Source organism: Apteryx rowi, unplaced genomic scaffold (genome assembly GCF_003343035.1).
Source record: "Apteryx rowi isolate R43461 unplaced genomic scaffold, aptRow1 scaffold_149, whole genome shotgun sequence".
NCBI lineage: Eukaryota > Metazoa > Chordata > Aves > Apterygiformes > Apterygidae > Apteryx > Apteryx rowi.
The window spans coordinates 881,123-907,034 of NW_020447741.1; the positions used below are offsets into that span (position 1 = coordinate 881,123).

General features: G+C 40.9%; 1 protein-coding gene across 1 annotated transcript; it reads right to left on the bottom strand.

Moving 5' to 3' along the window:
- Window positions 1-1,109: 1,109 nt before the first annotated feature.
- ABHD3 (abhydrolase domain containing 3) lies at window positions 1,110-25,172 on the bottom strand. Its single transcript, XM_026058632.1, has 9 exons — window positions 25,026-25,172; window positions 23,302-23,465; window positions 21,401-21,583; window positions 19,574-19,619; window positions 16,614-16,726; window positions 10,569-10,742; window positions 9,850-9,898; window positions 9,600-9,765; window positions 1,110-1,288 (listed from the first exon to the last, which is right to left on the bottom strand). Exons 1-9 carry the CDS (start codon window positions 25,170-25,172, stop codon window positions 1,110-1,112), a joined length of 1,221 nt encoding a protein of 406 aa, XP_025914417.1.
- Between the last annotated feature and the right edge of the window lie 740 nt (window positions 25,173-25,912).

Here is a 25,912-nt window from a genome sequence, read left to right on the forward strand (position 1 = left end):
ATGTCTAGGGAGCCTCTGAGAGGCTCTGCAAATCAGTCTCCAGAGGCTTCAGTGATTTGTCCAAGCATTGCTGAAGGGCTGAAATTTGATCAAATAAACAAACCAGAGAGACAGGGCTCCAGCCCCCCACCCTAGCTCCGAGATTTCTTTAAACAGTTTCTGTTGCACTATTTTTAGAAGTTATCTGAAACAATAGCAGAGACAAAGGTTTCAGGTGGATTTKTTTTTTTAATTTAAAGCAGACTATATCATATTTTCCTGATACTCTAATATTTATTCCTTAAAAAATGAAAGGCTCTTGCAGGATAATATAAACATAATAGATATAATCATTGAATTCACCAGTTATATGAAGTAATGTATTACATATATGACAAACACAGCTTTACATGAACGTTGAAATGCAAAATGTCTTAATTACATACATTATTACAGTCCTGTTTTAAGAGAATCTTTTGGTTATATGTAAACACTATAGATTAGCTAACTATTTAAAAAGTTATCATGTAAGACAAGTATGGCATTGGCATAATTTAAAAAACAAAAACTAGCCCTAAATCTTGGATTCTTTCAGGGTAAAACAGCAAAAGCAGGTACCAGTCTAATGCTATGTAATTACATGCTAAAATTTAGACTTGAAGAACCAGTGCTTCTTTGTGTTCCTTCCTTCTTTTGTTTTAATATTTTAAGATTTTCACCATTGGTGCCCTAAGGAATGGGCCAACTTGTACTATGTATGACAGGATAATAAACATTATTTGAGTGTTGCCATTCCAATATTAAAAGCCATCTAAATTAAGTCTCCTAAATATGTACTGGTTTAAATTAAATCCTGAGGAATTATAATCTGCTTACTTGATGGTTTTGGTTAAGTGCAATTTGATGTATGCAGAATGCCACTTCATTTAAGGTTATTCCTAGTAAGGCATATTAAAAATAAATACAAAAGTGACAACATAATATTTAGTTTCCTGCTACAAAATCTTAGGCAAAAAATATTTTTGCATGTAGTAATGGACTTCATCCATTTGCTGGCTTACAGTAGTTAATATTTGTGCATTAAGCTGAACTGTCAGAATGTGCCAGTGTGCTATAGTAGTGGTCCAAAGCTACATGCTAAAGATTTTGTTTCCATGCTCAAACATAGCTTGCACAAACTGCTTGAAGACTCTGTCCATGTAAGTGCACTTCCTTGGCCATATTCCTTCCAGAAAACCAATATGGCCTCCGCAAGAAGTCAGAACCAAAGCAACATTTGCATTTTGTTTGGCAGTTTCTACTGGTATAGCTAAAAGGGGAAAAAAAGAGTTTAAGTCCATATATCTCTATGAAATGCCAGCCACCTGAATAATTTCTCCTAAATGCTTTTCATTTATATGAGAATATATATTCTACATGAATAAATACGCACAACACAGCTTAAACATATTGCAGGACTTGGAATCACAGATGTGTTAAAAGCTGTTTCTCTCTTCATCATAAACTCACCTTATCTGTGTGATTTTTCCAGATGCTGTAAAAGTTTCAGAAATCACTAGGCTTGATGCTTCTCTCAGTCACACTGGTGTAAGAGCTCTCATGTTAATGAAAATTTACAATTCTGTATAAACAGTGTAAGTGAAAGGAGAATCAAGCCTGGAGTTTTTACCTGTGTTGCAATATTTGGCGTTGGAAAAACTGAGGAAGYGGCACCTTAGTGGTGAATCCCCTTCTTCCAGTAGGACACTCCAAAGAAAAACCTTTAATGTTGTAACGTTTTGCCTGTGAGATATCCTATTTGCTGCATTAAATAAGATCCTGGATTATTATCATGACTATATCTGATTTGCCTTACATTTACACCTACATATTTAGACCACACCATGCAAACACAGCAAGAGACAGCAAGAGCCCTGAGGAACTCACAATCTAAATAAGCAAGATAAATAGAAAAAGACAACGGGCAAACAAACGCACAAGGTCACAGAAATCTGCCCCATGTTGCACAGTAGGCTGGTGGTACTCTACTGAATAGTGACTTCTAGAAAATGATTTAAGTAATATTAGAACAAACAGTACAAGGATTTTTCTCTTGCTGGGTTAGTTTTCAGCTGGATCAGCTCCCTGATGTGGTTCACCACGTTAATGCCAGTATATGAAAGGCAGCAGGAACAGTCATACGAGGACTGTGGTGAGGTGACCTTTTCTGTGACAGCCTATGGTTAGCTTAAAGTGATCACTGAACTGTACCCCGAGATGTGCACAGGCACGAGGGCAGCCTGCAGTAAGTCTTAGTTTGAATGAGCATAGTTGTGTGGCATAATCAATGGTCACTATCATTTGGGCAGTTCCCTTTATGAAAGAAAAGAAAGGTCAGTTAACAACAGAGAAAGCATATGAATTTACAAATGGTATTTCAGTGCGACAGGATGACAGTATTATCATATGAGCTGTTTGCCACAGCAGCGGAACTTTGTGAAACTGTGGTGTTCATGCTCTTGAAACTAATAAACATTAGTTGCTTTAAGCAATTTCCTCTGAAGCTTTAAGTATACTAAATATACTTCTGAACAAAGCAGAAATCTCAGTRCATTACAGTGAAGAGTGAAAGAAATGAATAGCTACGGAGTAGCAGAGAGCGTCATATATTCTGCAAGAGAGTCCCTGCTGTTCTCTGGAGCTAAGTCTGCATCCCATTCAGGGGACAGTCCAGTACCTTRTAGTATGGACAGGACCCTTATAACACAACATTCATAAATGAAATTATGTGATTACAGTACATAAATCAGGACTGACAGAAAAAACAACAGCAAAAGAATACATGCTTTGTCCAAACAGAAGTAAAAGAACTTTGCTGTATTGTCCAGAAAAGGTTATGATTCCACAAGAAGATAAATCTGATTTTAGGTCATACATTGCTAAATCAAAAATGCCTTGGCACTACAACACAAAGCAGTGAGTCATTCATGGGACTTCTACTGCTGGCTTATTTATTAAAAAACATTTTTGAAGAGAGACCTTTAATCAGGTTCACTTTTTGGAGGCTCAGTTGTCCATATCCCTTTTTGATTGAACTTCAACAGAGACACCCCCACCCCCACCCCAGGGAGTCTGCCTTTCCTTTCTCCTTTATACATTTGCTATCTCAAAGGTCATTACCCTTGAATAGACCTTATCCCTGTGTATCACCACCTTCATTATGCACAAGTTCCTTACTTTCCCTTGGATGCTGGCAGCCTCCTTGTTGTGTGCTTCAGATGTTGATTTGCCTTAACGTCCAGCAACTAGAATAACATGGCACCCATTCCTTAGCCAAAGAAGGGCCCCAAGCCAGACTAAGTCACACTGCAGATCCTGAATGTGATGACTGTAATTAACAGATGCAGGGGAGAGCAAGTTAAAATAGAGCAGGGCAGAAGCATGGACCCGCACCAGTCTGGGGAACAGCCTGTGCCTGACAGGTCCTTACTAGCAGTGTGTGGAATGATACGCTCTGCTCCGCTCCAGGGCTGCAGCCTGGAGGTTAAACCAACAGCATCCGAAGCAGGGTCAGGGTCATTTATGAATGTTGTGTTATAAGGGTCCTGTCCATACTATAAGGTACTGGACTGTGTTCTGAATGGGACGCAGACTTAGCTCCAGAGAACAACGGTGTTTCTCTTGCAGAATATACAAAGTGCTTGCTACTCCATGGCTATTCATTTCTTTCACTCTTTCCCTCCTTTCAAAGCTGCACACATCTAAGCAGTTTATAGAGTATGACATTTAGTAAGTGTTTTTGATTCTTTTCTAGGTGGAAGAAACACTGTTTCTCACTCTGTAAAAAAAGTCCTTGGACTTTTCCTTTGTTCAACAGGAAAATTGCAAATACCACCTCTGGGCCTTTTAAAGCAATATTGAGGTAAGGCCAAAAATAAAAATCAAGTCAATGAAATGAAAGCCTTGGGCCTGCCAGCCTGGACTGGGGAACAGCAGAGGCTGGAAACAGATCCAGAAAACAATGTATTATTTCTTGCAATCCAACATATGCATAATTTCAGACCACACCAAGCACTTGTCTGGGGTTTTGCTTCAGTTAATCTGCCCACGAATCTCTGATCTGGCTCTTTTGGACTCCATGGATGAACACACTGCAGTGTACAGATGGTGGCTACAATTCATGTGAGCTTCTGCCCACTGCATGAGATTTTGCCCACTTATCTGTACCAAGCCATCTGCTCCTCCTCCCTCTAGTACTGCACGGGTCATGTTAAACAGAAAGCTGATATGGAAGTGGGAATCAGGCGCAGGCCTGAGTCCCTCATTCTTGCTCCTGGCAATGAATCACATTTTCCACAGCCATCCTGCAGCTGCCTCCCTGGGCATGGAGGGTACTGATGAGCTGTCTTATAAGCAAGGATATGGAGGACGAGTGTGTTAGGAGGGAAAGATTTGATGTCCAAGAATAGAAGAGAGCATGGGAGCTCCATTGATCCTATCTGATGCAGCACCAGCTGTGTACTAGCCTGAATACATCTCTTAACTAGTTGAGGTTGTACAAAAACAAGATGATCATTCACTTTGTCAGACTAGTGTCAAAGTGTACACAGAAATATCCCTTCTTGCCAAGAGCTCTGCTGGGATTGGGGAAGGGAGATGACAATAAATGTCTCCTCTGCAGTACCAACCCAGCTGGGGAAGCCCTTACAGGCAAAGCTCGCTGTGATTTCTGCATACTCCTCACACAGAGGTTGCCAAAGTAATGGTACCTCCCAAATCAATTTGCTAGTGGTCAGTTATTCATTCCCCAAATGACTGGCAGTGCTGTAGTGAACAGCATGTGCTGCCTGCTTCCAAACAGCCACAGCAACTCTCTCCTAGAGACCTAGCAGCACTCTGATGATGGTTATCTTCTGCGTCAGATAAGGTGTGAGCCTCACACAGATCTTTATGAATGTCATCTTCCCCATTCTGAAGTTCTACCTTTTCAAATTACCATTCATTTGGAGCAGGACTTTGCCACGGATCATCGCCCTTATCACAAGCCCCAGCACTGTGCTGAATATGCAGCCATTTATTTCCATCTGCAATGAGGATTTTTAGCAGGTGTCAAGTTTGACCTACTGTTACACCTCTGCTCTTACATACCCTATGGTGAACAGGAAAGCCTGTTCTTGACATAGTTAATCTTGATTCAGTTGGGCCACCATTTGTATGACTCCTGCCCAGCAGGATTTCTTGCTCTGCAGCTTCTCAGGAGAGAATTGAAAATGTTGTGTTGCTCTGCAGTGCCAAAATGCAAATGATGCTTGGCTGTGGTGTGGTACTTTTCTCAAGGCTGTTTCCAGGGACTGTTAGCCATCCACAAATAAACCCACAATGCAACAGAGCAAATTCTGCAATGTAAAGGGCAAACAAATGGAGCGCTGGATGCAATGCACTCTGGGATATAGGGTGGCACGCCAAAAGACACTACTGTTCATTTTTGTCCAAATGTAACCTTGTACTTACGCTTCCACTGAACAAAATCTGTACTGCTATTTGATCCAGTAGTGCACAAATTTGTTATTTGTGATCACAGAACCATGATGCAAATAGATATGTGCAGAATCACCTTGTTCAAAATCAATTTGATATATGTTCTTTGCAAAAAATATTTTTGAAAAGAAAAAAGAAAAACACACATAGGAAGCAGCACAGGCTTAAGTAATTCATGGCTGTCTGACTTTCCATTCCCTCATTTGGTTCGTTTCTTCATGTTACTTAAACTCTCACCCTAATTCTTATCCTTCTCCTTAATCTTTTTCCATTCCCTGACCATTTGGTCTTTCCAGACAACTTCATTCAGTTTTGCTGTTTACATAATAGGATGCAAAATAACACCTAGGAATGATTACTCTAAGTCTCGATTCAGAGGGACCGCAAAGGTTCAGAGAGTTCGGTAAAAAGTAACTGAGCTTCAAACATCCACTTAGTGCAGTGGATCAGGAGGGAGCTGGCAGGGCATCCAACTGCATGGACAGGCTTTCAGTCTGAGCACAACACTCACCAGCAGCAATTGGGTGAGCATTAATATGAAATTTAAGTTGGATACTTAATATGCTGCTAAAAGTGTCTGAGGAGAAAAATGGCACTTCAGATGAAAAATGCTATCATTGAATCTTTTTAATTTATTTCTGACACTTATAAAATAAAAGGGCTTGACTTGGTTATATTACACATTTCCTCAAGCAGTGGCTTGTTTAGATTAGTTATGGTGAGAGAAGTGTCAGGCAGTGAAGAAAGCATTTGTTTTCGTTAGTTTGCATTACGCAATATGACAACTGCATTCCAGAATTAAACTACAGATACATCAGCTGCCAAGCATCAAGGAAGGACTGGGAATGAACTGTTGCTTCCCAATACTGGATTGAGATGAAAGGGCACATTTTCACAATATATTCAAAAACAATTCCTGGGAAGTACAAAGTGTACCAAAAGCTACATGAGAAGAAATGGTCAGGTAGTAAGAGGCAACAGAGTCAGCATCTGTACTTTTTAAGGAAAGTCTCTCTCGAACAAGACTTGAGTGTGTATGCCCCTATCATCTGTTGTAGGAAGGTATGGCTGGCTTTATAAAGGACATTTGAACACGAAGGAATTCTGGCACAGCCCTCTCCCTAATGAGTTTTCTAATCCTGTTTCACAATGTCTGAAACTACAGCTGTCTACAATGGAAGTGGAAGGTAGCTTGGAAGCTGATAGGTATTATTGGGAGTGATGAGGCATGAAATAACCAGTCCCCAAAGTCAGCGAAAGCCTGGAGTCTGGTTGAGAACAAAGTCTGTGGCCTTGAGTCCATTACACAGTTGTCAGTGGAAGCTGCCTCTGGTTGCCACAGGCTTGCATGTGTCCACACACTTTTAAGTCAGAAGAAACAAGCCAGTTGCGAGAATAAGTCACATCCCAGGACACCAGCCCCTTGCTAACATAAAGCAGCCAGCAAAAGTGCCATGGTGAATGAACTCCAGTAACCGACGTCAGCATCCACAATTTCTAGGCTGCTAATCAGAGTGCACTGTGTCTCCTGCCAGCACAACTTTTCACAGCGAGAATGCACAAACCAACAAAAAAGGAGCCAAAGATACACACATATAACAGGGTCACGCTCTTAGCTATAAACCAACATTTGTCCTGGCAGCCCTTCCTAAGATAAACTAGTCACCAGTAGGACAGTGGTTTACAGCTAAAAGTATAACTCTGCAAACAAGGAATCAGTGAATGAGTGGTGGCCTAACCACCCAAACACTTTTGTGGAGAAAGGCAGGTTGGAGTCAGATTTTAAGAGGATGGACAGTCATTAAAACAGACTGATGTCTCTTGTTTCTGGTTCTTCATGGTGCTCTCCCATACTTCTCTCCATGCTGCCAGACTTCTAAGGCATTTTTTTTATTGTTTAGTTCTGACAATAGGTTTGATACTTAATCTTACACAACAGACCATCCCTACAATTCACTGTTCACTGAGAGCTGTGTTTCTTTTAAAGACTAGTTCCAAGGTAGGAAGGGTCTGCTACAGATGTACTCTAGGGGACACAGTCTTCTGCCTAGCCAAGCCACACGGGGTCAGGTTTTGGCTCTTGAGATATGGAGGTTATATTTTAAAAGGAAGGGTCAAGGAGATGGAGTATCTGCAGTAGCTTTAATCTAGCTAACAAAGGTACCAGTCCCAGTGAGAATAGGTTGGAAAAGGTTAACGAGTTCTCCAGGCTTGTGCTTCTGCCACCACCTCTTCACTGTGGTTTTCACCTGTGCTAGCTAGTTAGCTTTGTCACAGTTATTTCCTTTTTAGAGCTGAACCCACAAACTGACCTAAAGCTAAATGTAGAGGTGAAGCCAATGTTCCCTCTCTGAGATACCTATTGGCAAAAGCATGACACAATGGATCACCTTCCTTCTGGGAGTATGGGGGAAGTCATCCCAATGGTCATAAAACCCACAAAAATTTACCTTTAGAATCACTGGCTAGATTTTATATTTATATTTATATTTACACAGACTTTAGGTAATGGCCACATTCAGACACTCTCATTTCCAGAACAGTATATGCTTATAACAGAAACAGCAATTGGACAGTTTCAAGGAAAAAAAGTCTGGTAAAGGCTAGTAAATACAAAGGGACTTACTCTGGCTCAGAAAGTCCCCGAACTGCAAATTTCTGAAGGCAGATGCAGTATTCTGGAGGAGTAGTACTACATGCTTGCCCTGATCTTACATTTTTTGCTAAGCATTTGTTTGGCCAGTGTCAGGGCCAAAGGAGAGAAGAAATCAGACTGTCTTTTCCTAGTGCACTCTACTGGAGCAGCCCTTTTCATGTCACATTTGTCTCTAACAGGTATTCAAAATAGGAGCAGTAACGTAAGTGCATGCATGGTTTTGTATGTGTAGTATATGTGAGCACACATAAATAGTACATACACACACAAAGTCTCTTTGAGTTCCTTTCATCTTCAACTTGTTGTTCTCATCTGTCTGCCTATTCACTTTGGTTCTGTGACTCAATCTACAAGAACCTCTTCCTGGTGGCTGAAGAAAACTTCCCTGAAATAAATCAAGTGTATGAACTTCATATTTAAAGGTGTCAAGTGTTAACTGCTGAAAAGGGTGTCCTCAACCAGCTGTTAATTATAGTGTTTTTCCTCTACATTAACTTCTGTTCTCTTTCTCTTCTCAAACACTGTAACCAATACACAGACTGCAGGAATGAGTAGATTGTTTTAAGACAGTTAGCAACGTGATTAAAGATCAAGAGTAAAATGTTCACAATGATCCTGTGTTTGGTAGAAAACAGAAAGAAAAAGGAAATCAGACTTTTCAGCCTACTAGTTACTAGCTAATACTGCTGCTAGTTGGCCAGCTTCATCTTCTATTTAGATTTTTATTAGTATCAGTGCGTCTCCTTGTAGGAGCACATATTGTCTACATCTTTTCCCTTATCCTGGATTTTGGCCTACATGGTAGCTTATGTTTTTTTTTTCCTATTTTTAATTATCAGGTGCTTGAGTTTATGGCACTGAGATCATGAGCAGCAACAGTTAATGAGGATTTCAAGTCATCTGAAACATGAGCAAGTCCCAGAAATTTTTTATAGGGACTGGCTCAAAGCATGATAATAAAAAATACTTGGTTTAACTTTCATTGAACTCTGAACAGTCCAGAAATCTGTAACTGGGCTCCTTATTATAGGCTCTCTTCATACTCAGTGGGTATAAATGGGAACTTTGGGGGGGCAATACATCTGATATCTTCCTTACAATGAGCTAACTCATATCCTAAAAGTGCACATTTCTTTCTTGAACTATAAAGAGAACCTAAAGAGATTGTATCAGATGTAGGCACCTAACATTTAGCTAGATGACTGCCACCCCAGGTGCTTCTGCATTCTATACTAATCAGTCCTCTCCATTATCAGATGTTTTATCTGTCTTTAAAGTGTGTTACAGTGTAGGATAAATTGCAAGACTAATCCAACCCTGGAGGTTTTGATCCTATGTACAAGTAATATTTAAATAAACCTTCACACATAGTTCATTCTCAGACCTATAAAATTTATCTTAATCATTGCACATACAGAGAAATATATTTTTAAAAGCCTAGACTTACCATGACCAGGTGAGAAAACATCATCCACAGAGTTTAGACATAACACTGGAATTCCTACTGATTTCAGCTTGCGGCATGGGCTAGCATCTTCATAGTAATCATCAATTGTACGGTAGCCAAACATGACTGAAGTGAACTGCTTATCAAATTCTCTAACAGTTCTAGCCTAAAGTACAGAATTCAAATAGGGAACTATGTCAGCATTTGGAAAACAGCATCAAGCTAAAGCAGAAGCAATATGTTCACATACCTTCATCACAAGATCCATATCAAATAATTTCTCCAACATTTGTCGATGCCTATAAAGAAAGAGAGGAAAAGTGGAGGGCTTTGCTTTTTTGCCTTACAAACAGATGTACAAGTCCTCTGCTTTACAGATACATATATAGAAATAGCTCCAAATACAAGAATATGCTTGTTTTAAATTTTCTGTCATATTAAAAAATCTGTCTGGAATCCAAAAGCAGGAGAATTGTTTGTTCCTATGCAGGCACATCCAGAAACATATTCAGAATCTGCATGAGTCATTAGAAAGGTGCCAAAGATTAAGAGAATCAAATATTTAGGAACACAAAATACACTTTAATTTTACAAAGCAAAGGATGAACTAGTTCTTTCCATGTTTTTGCAGTAAGGCTGACCTTTAAAAATTAGTATATATATATAAACATACTCAAACTCAATACATGCATATGTCCAAAAAGTAATAAAACAGTTTGCTTTACTAAYGAATCAAGAAGTGCATTAGTCTTGTGTTGACTTCCCTGAGGAGCAGAGAAATTCAGCCACATTGATGAAAATTTGTTTTGCAAAAATGTCTTTTTAATTTCAAAATTTACAGGAGAATGAACACAGAACAGATATGTGAAATGTTGCTACAGCATTAATTTTGACAATATTCTTTATACTTGCTGTAGATCTCATGCTAACATCTTTCCACCTTGCTATATAGTTTAGAAGGCAACTCACCTGTTGATAGAAGATTGTAGACAAGTAGTCAAGTAATAGTTGAAAAGAAGCCAGTTTAGTGGCTTCTCCAGAGATTCTACAGATTCAAAAACATTCCAACCCGCAGAGAAAATTGCAGCTGCCATTAAAGGAGTGTCTCTGCCAGTTTTGCCCAGGTAATTTAAAAGCAGCATGCTATAAACAGAAATGAAAAACAGAAACATATATACTATCAAATTGCTTGTTTCAATTTAAAGCTATCTTTTTTGTCTGTTTTTCCATATAGTTTCTTTTATCAGCCATATAGTTGTGCTTAGCATTTCTAGAAGGTAGTTAACGTAATCAACATCTGACTCATGAAGTTTGCTTTCGTTCTCTACATGCAGAGAGGAACTGAGTGCGCTGTGTGGGATGTGGATAGGAGTGCATTTAAAAATAAACAGAGAAGTACTATTCATATTTATATCAGTGAAGGAGGGAAAAGGTCATGTCAATGTACCTTACTCAAGGAACAGGTATTCCCAAATTGTTAGTAAGTTTTACAATATTTCTTTGGTCTTAGAACTCTTGAAAACTACTGTCTTCCTGATAAATCTGATAAGTCTGCCCAATAAATGCAGACTGCCCCTGGTATGCATGCCTCACTATGAAGCTGTCTTTTGAGTTGAAGGCAATACCCTTATCCCACTGTGACGGTGTGCTCCTTCCCCCTGTGACATGCTCTCTCCCCCTCAACCTGGCCTCCCTGTAAACAGCACGTAGGCAGGGGCTAATTGAGCAGGCACCAACTAAGACCTGTCTAGCATGCAAATATGACTATGAGTCAATCATCTCCCCCCCCATAAATAGGGGGCAGCCCAGAGCCCATTGAGCTCTCCTGCATGGCAGTGGGCTGCACTGAAGAACCTCCTCTTGAGCAGGGATGCCTCTCAAGGTTACTCCTCGAGGTTGAGAGATTCCTTACCCGTGACAGATCCTCAAGTAAGTGATTAATAGCATGCTGAACTTTTGCAAACGTTGCAAAACTTTGTTGAGTTATATCTCTGATTAATTGTGCACATAATCCCTTAGACATAAACCGTTGACCAAGTCTGAGACTAAGATTGGATCCAGCTGCACCTAGGCTCCTCCGAGGGAGAGTCTGGAAAGCAAGGGGGTCCAGTCCGAACCTCGTGACTCAACGGGAGGGTCCCCTTTGCACATGCTCCTTTAGACATGAACTGTTGACCAAGTCTGGGACTAAGAYTGGATCCAGCCACACCTAGGCTCCCCTCTCAGAAGGAGTTTAGAAAGCAAGGGGATCCTTTCTGAACTTTGTGACTCAATGGGAGGGTCTCTGTTGCACACGCATCTGACCCTGTCCTTCATGCAGTAAATAACTGAGTGAACCTTGACAATCAAACCTCGTTAAATCATTCTTATTTACAATTGAACTTTGTTAAGTCGCTATCTTACCGCAATAAACATAGTGGTGCTTCCCTCTTATGAGTGAAGTGCATCACTCATTCACAACACCCACCTCATACATATGAGAGAATACAGCTGTTCTTTAGCATAAAGTATGCAAAGAATGAAGGGGTGGTTAATTAATAACATCAGCCAAAAAAATTATGAGTCAAATAAATGGCTTAAATCTCGCCTTTCTGACCAATTGCAACTTATAGTCTCCACAGCTGAGGTATAGTTGAGATGAAGAAAGGGGAGATTTCACCACTGTCTGACTCTTCAGATGTAGAAAAATTAAATTAGCACAAAGATAGTGAAAGAAAAGTAATAATAGAAAAGCTAGAAGTCTTACTTTACTGTCTGAGGCCCCAAATTTTCTTGGAAACCAACAATCATTTGAATATCAAGTCTTTAACTCAAAGCATTATTAGCTCTACAGCTTAATATACCTCCCTGGACCACCAGCTCTCTGTACCTTGGCTTCATCTACCATACTTTGGGAGACAATGACATCATGAGCCAGCCTGCCATAACAGAGATTTTATCCCCGTGCATAATCTACTGAATGACAGGACAGCAGTGCAAAAGAGAGACCAGCTTTTGGTCTTCCAAAGACTTGCCAGTTGGTAGGAACCAGGAGAGGAAAGAACAACAAACAGCACTTGGGTGTGCTCCTGCAATCAACTCACACAGTGAACCCAGTGGGGAGGGTCACCTGTGACACATGTCGGAGATAGGTAACATGTACTCCCTTCCCAACCACAGAAGAGGGAAAACCTGTGAGTCATCAGTCCATTTAGCATAAGAAGAAAATTGAGCCATAAACCAGTAAAAATGTTGCAGTCACACAAAAAGCCACTTCTCTAATGAAATTTACAGAATATATGTGGTGGGAGAAGGTTTAGGAATCTTTCTGTTAGAAAACATAGGCCCTTTCCAAAACAATACATAGTGAGGATCAGGAGAGCAAGTGGGCTTTCATTTACATTTATACCTTTGTGAAATGAATAGTTATTTTTCTTTTTTGTTGGGCAAACATTTAATATATAAATTAACTGGCTATTCAGAAAATTTTGAAAAGAAATAAATAATAAAAACTATTATAAGATTAGGATAAATGGATGATTTTCACAATATGCTCCTGATGAGATCTCTGCTCCTGCTTAATTTTAAACATGTAAGTGCTCCAATTTATTCTGAAGCAGGGAAACAGTCCCCTTGTGGATGATTAGGGACTATTCCAGTTTTATGTAAAATTAAGCATATGCCTTATCTTTGTGGTTCAGGGCTTAAAAAAAGTATTGGAGGAGCAAGGTGGAAAATCTTGCCTAAAATCACCCAGTAGTGGTGGTGAGGTAAAAGCCAGGAATAGAACACAGATCCCCTGTGCCATACTAACAGACTCTGCTACCGTTTAGGATACCATAACTAGGTTAATCCAAGGTTAGAAATGACACTGAGGGCCAAACTGGTCTTTTGGACCAAGCACAGAAAGTTTAGTTTCTACTGCGCCTTCAGCCCTGAAAACCCAGTGCCTCCCCTAACACACCCAGGCCCTCTTAGTTTTAGTGTAATGGTGCACCAAACATGAAGTTACCCAGGAAGAACTATTGTGCTTTAAATCTGTATCTCAATATTGAAACAAGCCTCCAGGTGTGCACAAGGCATATCTTTGGCTTTGACCATCTCCAGTGAAATATGTTTTTCCAATACAGCATGTTATTTCATGTTTTGCATGCAAAAAAGACTGAGCTGGGGAGAGACAGCATCCATCTGCCAAAGTGGGATAACAGCCAACAGGCTTGCTAACCTCACGGATAGAGTTTTAAACTAGCTTTATCGAGGGAAAGCCTGAAGCTTGACCAAAGCCTGAAGAGAAGTGAAGGCCTGGCAGGCACTGAGGAAGTACCCAAGGGACAGCGTGATGGGGGAGGCTCTCATGATTCCCTGAGATAGTAGTGTGACTGCGGCCCATCTCAAGTGCCAGTACTGTACACAAACACACAGCAAGGGAAAAAAACGGGAGGAACTAGAAGTCTGTGTGTAGTCACAGAACTACAAGCTCATTGGGATCACAGAAACATGGAGGGCTCACCGGCTCACTAGACTACAATGCTGTGATGGATGCAGATATGCTCTTCAGGAAGGACTGGCCAGGAAGGCAAGGAGAAGGGTTTGCACCTTAAACAAAGAATCTGTTTGAATGCAGAGAACTTTTTCTGGTGCAGGTTATAAACCAATTTAGAGTTCATATGTCAAAATCAGAGAGGAGGCCAACAAGGGGGATATCATGGTGGGCATCTGCTACAGACCTCCTGATCAAGAGGAAGAATTAGATGAAGTCTTTAGAGAGCTGGAAGAAGCTTCATCATCACAGGCCCTGATTCTCACAGGGAACTCTAACCATCCTGACATTGATTGGAACAACAACACAGGATGCAAATAAACCAGGCGATTCTGGAGAGCACTGAGGACAATCTTTTGATACACAATCTATGACTCCATTAGGGGAAATACTCTATGGATCTGCTACTCACATATATCAAAGAATTTCTCAGTGTGTGTAGGTGGATATCAGCTTTGGCTGCTGAGATCATTTGTGGTGGGTTATACCTGAGTGGGTACCCACTGAGTACCCACAGATTGGAGGAAGTGGAGCAAGGGAAGTGGGTAAGTGGGAAAGGTAAGCAGCAGAATCACAACACTGGCCTTCAAGAGAATTGACTTAAATTTGTTCAGGGATCTTGTTGGCTGCATCCCATGTGAGATAGCCCTGAAGGACCCAGGGGCCCAGGAGTACTGGGTCCCTGGGAGTCCAGTTTGATCTTCAAGGACAACTGTTTGATCTTAAGGCACAAGTATGGCACATTCTGATTTGCAGAAAGTTGAGCAAGAGTGGCAGTAGACCACCTGATTAACAAAAAACTCCTGACTGAGTTCAAATGCAATACGGAAGTATCCAGAAGGTGGAAGTGGGATGGGCTGCCTGGGATATAAAGCACATTTGCAGCTGGGCAAGCTGAACATGAATCAGCAATGAAGAAAACTAAATTCATGCTGTGCTGTGTTAGTAAGAGCACAGAAAATGGGTCTAGGGAAGTAATTATTTTCCTGTATTTGGCACTTGTGAGATTGTATCTGGAGTACTGTGTCCAGTTTTGGGCTCCCCAGGCAAGATAGACACTGACACACTGAAGAGATTCCAGGAGATGGCCACCAAGATGATTAGGGGGCTGGAGCACATGACATACGAGAGGCTAAAGGAAATGGGTCTGTTTAGACCAGAGAAGAGAAGGTTAAAGGGGGATCCTATTGCTGTTTTCAACTATCTAAAGAGTGGTTGTAAGGAACACGGAACCAGACTCTTCTTGGAGGTGCACAGTGAGAGAATAGGAGGCAAAGGACACAAGTTGCAACAAGGAAAATTCCAAACAGATATTAGGAATAACTTTCCACAGTGAGGGTGGTCAAACACTGGAACAGTTTGCCCAGACAGTTTTTGGAATCTCCATTATTGGAGATAGTAAAAACTGACTGGATAAGGACCTACACAACCTGATCTAACATCAGTTAGCCCTGCTTTGAGCAGGACCAGTTGATCTCTAGAGGTCCCTTTGTACCTAAATTGTTCTATGATCTATGATTCTAAAACAAAATAAGATAAATGCCCTAAATCCTGATTACATGGAAGACACTGGCAAAATCACAGCAACAATAATGGAAAAAGTTTGGTTTAATTAATTTTGAGGCTTCCAAGTTACTTATTTACTTGATTATCAATAACTGTATTGCTTGAACAAACCTGTATTTGTCCCAAAGCTCCTACAGGTCATTAGTAGATCAGTGTCAATATGCAAGGCTGTATCTGCCCATCCTCCATAAAATCCATCAGAAAGAGGAATTCTCAGGAAGTTACCACTATCCCTACAGAATTTCTAAAGGAAGTTCTCTTCTCCTACGGTTGTCATTAAAGAGGCTGTCTGAACATTTCTCCTAGTTTCTAGCAGTGCTTTTTCTCAGCAACTGTGCTATCATTGTCTGTTCTAGTTGTAGTTTCTGGAGAGAAGCCAGGACACAGGAAGTCTTAATACCACATGCTACATCAACCCATACTGGTTTCAACAACACTAGTACTTCATGCTTCTGAGCCAGACAGAGCAGATACCCACATCTCTTCCAGCATAACCTACCTACATACTGCAGAACCCAGAGTAAGGTTATATCTTGTAATTCCCAGAGTTTGCTAAGAAACACGATACGTTAGCTCCAGTTCCTATTTTTTATCCCTCTGTTCCAAACACGGTCTCCATAGCTTCCAAAAACTGTATTGCCCACCTGTTTGTCTGTCAATCTGTCTGTCAGTGTCTCCTCTCATTCTTCCTGCTCCCTCAACTTTTGAATGTTTGCCAATTTCAACTCTATTTAACACAGAGCTAAAGGATTCAAAGATGTTAAGTTTCTAAAAGTGTTCTGAATATTGACTGTTGGAGACAAACCCAAATTAGTTCCAGTTCAGTAAGTCATGTAAATATATTGCAGAGCAGTAATTTATAATCAGGCTATAACAGTCTTGTTTTCTGATCACAGTTACACTGAGACTTCTTTTACATAATTTCTTACCCTCCCATAGAAACACCGGCTGCCATAAATGGAGCTGAGGGGTGCAAGTTGTGTACATGATGAATAACTGCTTCTAAATCCTCTGTGTTAGCAGCACAGTAAGTCCTTGGTGTCTGTAAGGAGTCAGAGGGGAAAGTGCCATCATAAGCTTTTGCATCATCCTTTAAGGACAAAGCAAACTGTACATTGGATCATTTATATAACATGACAAATGTAATATTTCTCATGAAACTGCACTAAGCGGCAAACATGAACCCAGATCATTTCACAAGGAGGTGGAGGAAGGAATTAGTGATAACACTTGTTATCGTTACAAAAAAAAAAAAAAGCTCAGTATCTGCAACCATCCAGTCATTAGACAAAATCTGAACATAGAGCTGCTAGCTAAACTAGATAAAACTAGATCAGAGCTAGATCAGAGCTAGATAGGCACTGATATTTTTAAAATACCCTGAGGAAATGAAAACAGATCACGAGGGCTATAATGCATAGAAAGGAAAGTTACAATGACAATTTCATCATCTTTACCCGCATTTAAATACCCCCAAAAATATGTAAGCCAGCATTTAAAAAGTAGCCAGTATTTAGATCCTACACACAATAAAAGCAAATAAATAGATAATTAAATTTACCAGTGTCATTTACCTAATTTATTAAAATTCTCTATTAGCTAAGGCAATGAAACCATGTCTACTATTAGCATCTCTTAAAATCTTGAATTGGGACTTGGAATGACTTCCACTGCCATCACTGGAATTTAGCTAACCCCTTTCCTGCTTACTTGAAGGGTAAGCATAGCTTTAGGGTTTCACCTGTGCAGACAACTCATACAGCCCACAATCTGAGGGACTGTCCGGAACAGTATATGGGAGACAATTAATCTTCGGTACAATAAGAATCTCAGCAAGATAAATTTTTCTCATGGTGTTCTCTAGATTTCACCTACACCAAGAGAGAGCTTTTAAATATACAGCTGTTACTACACATGTTAGTGACCCTGACTCAACTTAAGGTAGTAGCTGGCCTGCTAAAATTCAATATAAACTTTAAAAATAAATATACAAATATTTAATTATGAGTTCCTTGAACTTATTTGTTGCCTAAGGCAACAGTGTATTTTCAGGTATTTTTTTAAATGGCTTTCAGTTAAACAGCCTGGAAATTTGTGGTTAATTTAACAAGTTTAATTAGATGAAACTAATTATTTAAAGTTTAATTTAACAAGAATATTAAAAAGTTTAAGTCAAAAATAAAATACAGATGGGAGAAAAGCTAAGCCTGGATAATTAAAGCTGAAAATGTTTTCAATTTCCACTTATGGTGCATTTGCAGTACTCATCCACATGAATCACTGTTCACTTTATTACACCTTATTAATTATAAACAGTGTGAATGTGTTTTATTTTAATTAAATTGTCAAGCTTACAAGGAAAAAAAATTATTTTTGGAAACTAGGGTCTAATGTATTCTACGTGAAAGTATATTTGATTAAAGGGTTACAAAACTAGAGAGAGATGTTGCACTTTAATTTCAGTTAATGCCTGAAAATTTAATGTATAGCTATTGTATGAATATATTTTAAAACACCATCTTAGCTCACATCATTGACTGTGGTCATCTAATATTTGATTATTCCATAACAGTAACAATAACTTTCACACAATAACTTTCAATAACACACGAATRAGAAGTACATTTTTACCCTTAAATAGTTATTATTTAATGTAAATTTAAATCTATCTTTAAAGAGACTAGAAAAAGAATTACTTGCATGACTAATTTCTACTGTGTTGCTCAGAGACACTTCAAATTCATCAACTGGGGATTTTATATTAAAATGTAGAACCCTTCTTGCAGAAAATGTTATAATTTCAGCTGTTTTTGTTTCACAGTAAGATCTTATAATGCTTAAATATGTAAATCCGATTACACTAAAATACAAACAATGCATCCAAACAAGAGATCTTTTAACAATTCAGAAATTCATCAATAAGGACTTTGTGTGTCACAAAACTGCTTTGTAGACCCATCTCCAAAAGTATGCAGAAAACTACTTTTAACATGGCAATATTCGCATTGAAATGCTTTAACTGATTATGGGAAAACATTCTGAGCTTTTTAACATCTGAAATCAGTGGATTAAAAAAATGCAAAACAATACCGAGTATTATGCACACTCATACCAGCTGCAGAACTGTCAACAAAATGCATATGAAAAAACAAAGCTTATTCAGCAATATTTCATCACATATTGTGCCTAGCTGCAGAAAATACTTAGCTTCAAGATACAGTCATCTGTGGAATTGCCAGTTATTTCTGAGCAAACGTGATATGTATGTTCTGAGCACAACAAATTTCCTTTTAGAGCTGAACTTGTGTCATAATTGCTGAGAAAAATACAAAAAGACATTTAACTTTTATATGACTATCTAAATAAATCTGATTTGTTCATTTAATAATCCATAACATGGATCAATGTTAATGGCAAAGTTTATTAACCATATCAAAATCTAGCTTAAATTCATATTGGCAGTTAGCAAAGTAATTACCACGGCTCATATTTGGATTTGTATATTAAAACAATAGGGGCAAATTGTATTGAGTGAATACCATTTCCTGGATGTGTACATTTTAGATACTGAGGTGTTTTTGGAAAAAAAAAGTTTAAGGATTGCTCATTTTACTCTTACAGATATTAATAATTTAAACAATTTCCTAAAATGAAATGTTCACAAAAATATGGTGTTGACAGGGTGGCCTCTTTGAGTTTTAAAATAAAATAAATAAAAGATGACTATCAGCATATTATTGACCAACCAGATGATGAGGTTCTCTCCCTGTGCATTTCCAACATGAGCTATGAGCTTCTCTCATTTAAATCCAGCCCTCCAAACAGACACTGCTGATTCCATATATACTGCTTATACATGAAAGACACTTATCTTAAAAGTGATCCTTACCAAAAGTTCCTCCCCAGCAATTCCCCGATTGTTAAAAACCACGCATCTAAAAATTGACAAAATAAATTTGATTATATACATTTCTATATGAGGAACATTTTACATTGCTCGTTTTTCTAAAAAAGATTTAAAAAAATGAAAATACATTAAAAATGAGCCAGTTCTACACACATATTTAGCACATAAACATTTACAGCCCTACAGATTCTAAAATCTGACCTGTGTGAAAGGACCTTTATGCCAAAATGGAGTTCACTGAAGTCACTGGAACTCTATATGAACTCTGGGATTTGTCAGTGGAGGTCAGATTTCAGGATGAGAGCCACAGGAGCTACCTGAAGATAGCATATGCAGCGGACACTGCCTGCGCTCTGAACTGGGAAAGTGTCAACCATAAGCTATGTCAGTGCAGCGCTGAGCCTAAACTAATTAGTACTGCTCCGAAGGAGGATGTCATGGATCTACGTGTAGACATCCTCTAAATTTACATAATTTTATTAAATAGTAAGAAATGAGCCAAATCAAAATTACAATGGCAGCTGAATCTAAGATTTGAACAACTTCTTGGAGGTGGGAATTTTTTGTCCTGAACAGCATAAGTTTCTATTTTCTCTATCCTGGTGGGAGTTGCTGAATTTTCTACTAGTAAGTATTACCTTGATTTAAGGATATATTTTTTCTTAAAAAATCTGCTATTGCTCTTCTACTATCTCAGTGTGATAATTTTATTAAATAAAATATATATATTTTAGATAGGTTAAATGCAATAAAAATGACTTCTTTTGGTATTTTTCAAATGTTGCTATTTAAAAACAAAATTACATCATTCTGTTGAAATCTGACCTAAAGCTTCTCCTTCTTAATGTTATACTCTCTTTTCTTATGTGATCAAATGCAGATATTTCTGTCAGAATATATAAAAAATTAGTACAGAGAAGTTGTTGATTTGGGGACTTTCCTACGCTGATATTTTTTTACTGTTAAATTAAGTGCAAAGTGATTTTAAAAGTACTTTAAGCAGTTAAACTGCTGCTTTACTTTCATAATTTAGTAAAGCAGTTATCCAAATCTCCTAACAGAGAATAGATAGCCAGACACAAACATAAATGCTCATATATACATATCTGAAGAACTTAATATAGTCAGTGCCAGAAGCCAATCTGCAGTGACAAAATGTAATATTCCAAATACAGATCCTGGAGCAATGACAATTTATTTTAAAGCACAGTAGCAGCAATATGATTACATAAGGGAATCTACGTAATTGACTAATCCACTTATCTTGCACAACTCTGACCAGTAGCCTTAATAACAAAACTAAATTAAGCAGCTAAGAGGTTACAAACCTCTCCTTCAAAGATCACCAGTAGGAGCAGGCTACCACTCCATTCTGCACACTGTACTCAGGAATCTGAGGCTGCTGAGTCAAGCGATTTTGCATTCAGAAGCTGACCTGCTCCCAACAGCAACCCCTCCACACAAGTCTTCCTGGAGCTGAATACAAAGCCCTTCTCTAGAAAGTGCAAAGTTAACACAGCTGAGTACTGGTACTATAATTTAAGGAGCAGCAGCAAGGGCCTATGCAGACTTAGCTTTCCTCCACTGCAATGTGGAGTACGTCTGTAGATACTAAAAGAGCCCTTTGGAATTTATCGCCTGTTACATAATTCTATTATTATTTTATTATTATTACTAATAATAATACTTCCTTACATAAACTGATTTCTCTGGATCTCACCTGCCTTAGGAATGCATCTTACACATATACATACTTATATTTGATCTTATTAGAACAAGTAAAATACTAGGAATGAAATACAACAGCACCTATATCCAAGTGTTTCACTTTGATGGATCATATGTAGAATGTAAGATTCTTTGCTCGTCCCTGTCAGACCAGGCAACAACAGGACAGTGGGTCTTGTGCTGGCATCCGGATAGTATAAGCTGTCATTATTATCAAACCAATCCAACAAAATCTGTCCTCCATCTGCTGTTTTAATGAGCTCACTGAAAGGTACATTTCAAGACAACAATGATTAGATTTAAAAATACATCCATACTATTAAGAGTGCTCACAGTATACAAATTACCAAGAGTGAAATCTTAATTTTTCATTGTTTTAATATTAAAAGTATAAAACACCACCTAACTAGGTATGTTTGCACATTTACCATTCACAAAGAGCCCCACCTCCAGTTGACATGAGTTAGCACAGTCAGTCTATGGAGCAATGCCAGTTTCCAGTATCTGAAGAGCTGGCCTTTCATGAATTACTTCTGATGTCCTGGAGTCTGGTAACTAACGTGCATTTTGGCATTGCCTATATTTTATATAGGCTTGTATACTGCAGTTTTCCTTTGGATTGTCTGAGAATCTTTTGATAGAGCTTTGGACAATCAACATGTTAAACATCTAGCAGATTTTTTTTCCTTTTCCAGGTAAGAAGCGTTTCTAATGGATGGCACTCGGTGTTGAAAACAACATTTGTTTTAAACACATGGAACACGGACACACACTACTATACCTTTACATCTTCAGTGAAGCTAGGATTTTATCCTATATCTCCACAAACTTTGCTAGAACGCACTCTTAAAACAATCATCTTAAGAATGCAACAAATATGACAATATCCCAAGAAGCTAAGCATGCACTGAACAATGAGAAGAGGGTTTCAGTCGTATTTTAGAAACATAGAGCATCCTTCCTCTTCTCTGGCAATGAACACTGTATTAGAGCGTTGGTGCAGGAACTACCAAAACAGAAGTCTACCTTGCATTCGACTTTTTATTCGAAAGTACAGCCTTGATGGCATCTACTCAAGATGTTAAAGCTCATCAGCCTTGCTGGACTCACTAGCTCAACTTTGCCCTTTTTCAGTAATGGGAAGTAGATGCAGTGCTGGTGTGTACTGCCAACACAATCTTAAAAGGTGCAAAATAAGCATTGCTGCATGGAACTATGCCTCTCTTACCTCATAAACCTTGAAATAAAGAGTATACAAGAAGGGCTAAAAAAGTGGACACGGCTATACCGCTGAAATGTTTCCTAGTTACTAAAACTAAGGGAAGCTAAATGCTAAATCTATTCTACCATGCAAACAGAGCTGAAACAACTTGTGCCGTGTCCAGGTTCCGGAGCATAAAAGTACTTCTCCTTAGCTCTTGTGCCAAATGCCTCATTTGCCAGACTGAGTCTCATTCCTGTGTGAGAGAGACCAACTGAGGACAAACAATAAATACAATTTTTTTCTTACCAGAATTTAGATATAAAAGAACAAAAGATAAACCCTGCAGGTGAAAGTTACTCTGGAAATCACAGAAAGTTTATATACTCAAAACAGGGCTGAATGTGGCCATACTACAGTTAAGGTTGAATGTGCCAGCCGAATGGACGTGACTGCACGGCCTTTGCAAATTGATGGCATTCAATCACCAGAACACATAACCACCTACGTTCCTACATTGCCACCAATACTTCAGCGCACTAAAACTCCCTGAGCTATAATACAGCCATTTGGGAGCCCCTAGCTTTTAAATCTACTATACATTGAATCCAGGACAGAGGTGGTTCCAAGCACAGGATCAGTGGAGTCAGTTGCAAAGGTGGGTATAAAGCAGAAAAGATGAGCACATGCTTGAGCAATGATGATAGCTGTTACGCGCTCAAGGTAAGGTAACCACTACCCAGCTACACAATTAACAGCTTTCCAGAAGAAAGGCACTTACTTCCTGTACTCTACTTGGGGTCTGGACGTGATAAAGGGACGCAGGAGTGTCTGCACCCGACCTTCCCAGCACCAAATCGTGGGATAGTAAGTTTCTGTCACAACAGGGCAATGTTCCTCGAGAAAGCGGCAGAAACGGTCATTGCTGGCCACCAGCTGGGGTTTCTAGGAAGAGAGACTACGGTCAGGCATCAGCATTCATGAAAAAAATCAATGAAAGCCTGTTTAAATCCTCTCCCAGTAAACTGATTTCTTTCATATAGTTATTTGCAATGCTTTTTGTTTTCATGGTAAAGAGATAAGTAAATCAAAACCAAAGGAAATGCCAAAATGCCCGCCAGAAAAAAAAGAAGAACATTAAACATTACGGATTCATTATCTATTTCTGATATATATACATATATATATATATTTTTTATATTAAAGGTCTACTTTTACTAGCATCGTACCATTCATTGAGAATCAAAAACACACTGTCTCACAGTAAGTGACAAAGATTTTACTGAAGCAATTGTATTGCACCATGCAGAAATTAAGCTTAATCCATGTACTTTGACCGTACACTTGTAGTACCTATTTTAACCTAGTAGGACACTCGTTCTCCTCCCGTCTCATGCTACAGTACACAGCTGCACTCACCTCTCAGTGCTCTGCACACAGGTATTTTTCTCAAAGCTTCCTTCTGCGTACCAACTGATGTGGGAAACCCTGTGTACCAAATGGCTCACGTATTAACGACCGTATTTCTTAAACCTGTCTTTCACACTGACTCTCCCACATGCAAGCGCTAGAGGGGCAATACCAGAAGACTTAAAGAGAACTGTGGCCCACGCACAGCAATAGCAGCATGTCCTCCTGACCCTTCGTTTTTCTCCTTGGACAAAAAGGAAGTATCCTTTTTCGGATGAAGAGGAAGGGTATGGTCTCAGCAAGTCTATGAATGATTATGGCAACACGCATGTCTTCAACAGCCATAAATCTTTTGGTACGCATATTTTGAGTTGATTAAGCATTCAGCGAGGCACTCCCATCATTGCTCCACAGAGCCACTTCAGATCAGATTAGAGCCTGGCTCACTGCTATCCAAATTATATGCGAATGCATGATCTACTCGTGAAACCGGTACCAACCGGAAGACATGCAGAAGTGCCTGAGCCCCACGAAAAACCACCAATGCTGGGACCAAAGGCAGTCGTGATGGCACAGAGGGCAGACACAAGGAAGAGAAGGAAACTCCCCTATTTAGCTGTGCTGTTAGTAAACCAAAGCACGGGTCATTCACTGAAGAGAGGGAGGACCCCTGACCTCCCTTCCCCACTCACAGCCCCCACTCAAGTTTCTCCCCCTCCAGCCACCACGTTTCGGGGAGGCCACCCCGCCGGCGCCCCCTCCCCGCGCGGACTGGGCCCCGCCGCTCCCCCGCGGCTCAGCCGGCAGCCCACGGGCAGCGCAGCGACGGACAGGGCGCCGCGGGGCGCGCAAGGGGGCGCCGCCGCCGACCGCCATCTCGGGAGCGGGGGGCGGCGGGGAAGCCCTCCCCCCGCCATGTCAGGTGCCCTCGCCAGGAGTGCCTTCCTCTCGCGTTACCCGTTATTTTTAAGGGGGGGKGTGTGGAGGGGGGCGTTCAGGTGACCTTCGCGAGAAGGTGCCCGCCCGGCGGTGTCCCTGCTGGCGGGACACCTGAGGAGCCCGCCCGGCGCTGCGCGGCGCGGCCCTCCCGCTCACCTTGGCGATGCTGCTGAGGTAGTAGCAGGCGTAGGCGACGCCGAAGCCCAGCACCAAGGACAAGCCCACGCCGGAGCCGAAGAGCCCCACGCGGACCTGGCTCTCCAGGTAGAGGGACAGCTCCCTGGTCAGCACCTGCCAGTCCATGGCCCGCGGCGGGGGCGAGGGCAGGGAACCCCCGCCACGCGCGCACACGCGCCCCAAGAGGCCGCCGCTGCGGCTTCAAGCCGGCGCCCGCCCCGGCAGGGCGCGCAGGGAAGGAGCCGCCGCCGGCCCGGCTCTGGCTGCTGCGCGCCGGCTGCGCACGGCGCCGGCGCCCGCGGAGCTGCCACAGCACAGCACAGCGCCGCCGCCGGCGCCCCGCCGCCTCCGCCCGCCGCGCCGCGCCGCCTCCGCCCGCCTCCTCGGCCGCACCGCCCGCGGCCTGCGGGCACCCGCGGTCGGGGGTCGGCGGCGAGGCCGTGCGGAGCGCCGCGGCCTCGGCGCGGGGGGCAGCCCGCTCCGCCGGGGGGCGGCACCGTGCCCCACTCGCTCTGCGGGCAGCTGGGGGGCGCGGGGCTCGGGTGGGAAGGGCTGCCCTCCAAAACCGGCCGCTCGGTAAGTCCTGCACAGGCTGTACGGCCCCTTCCCAAACGTCGTATTATTTTTACAGGACACAGATCCAATCCTGTCGGTCAGGATGGAGAGGGGCCCCGTGGTAATTCCAGGTGCAGCACTGGTTCGTCATCACTATCTGTACAAGTATGTCTAGTGAGACTGAACCACTGTGTTGTGTCAGGGTGACCTCTTTTCCCTGGATGGATGTCCAGTAAGGCACAGCGGCTTCTCCCCTTCTCACTTATACTTCCTTTTGTTACGAGGAGGTAGTGAAGATCAGGGAAGAATAG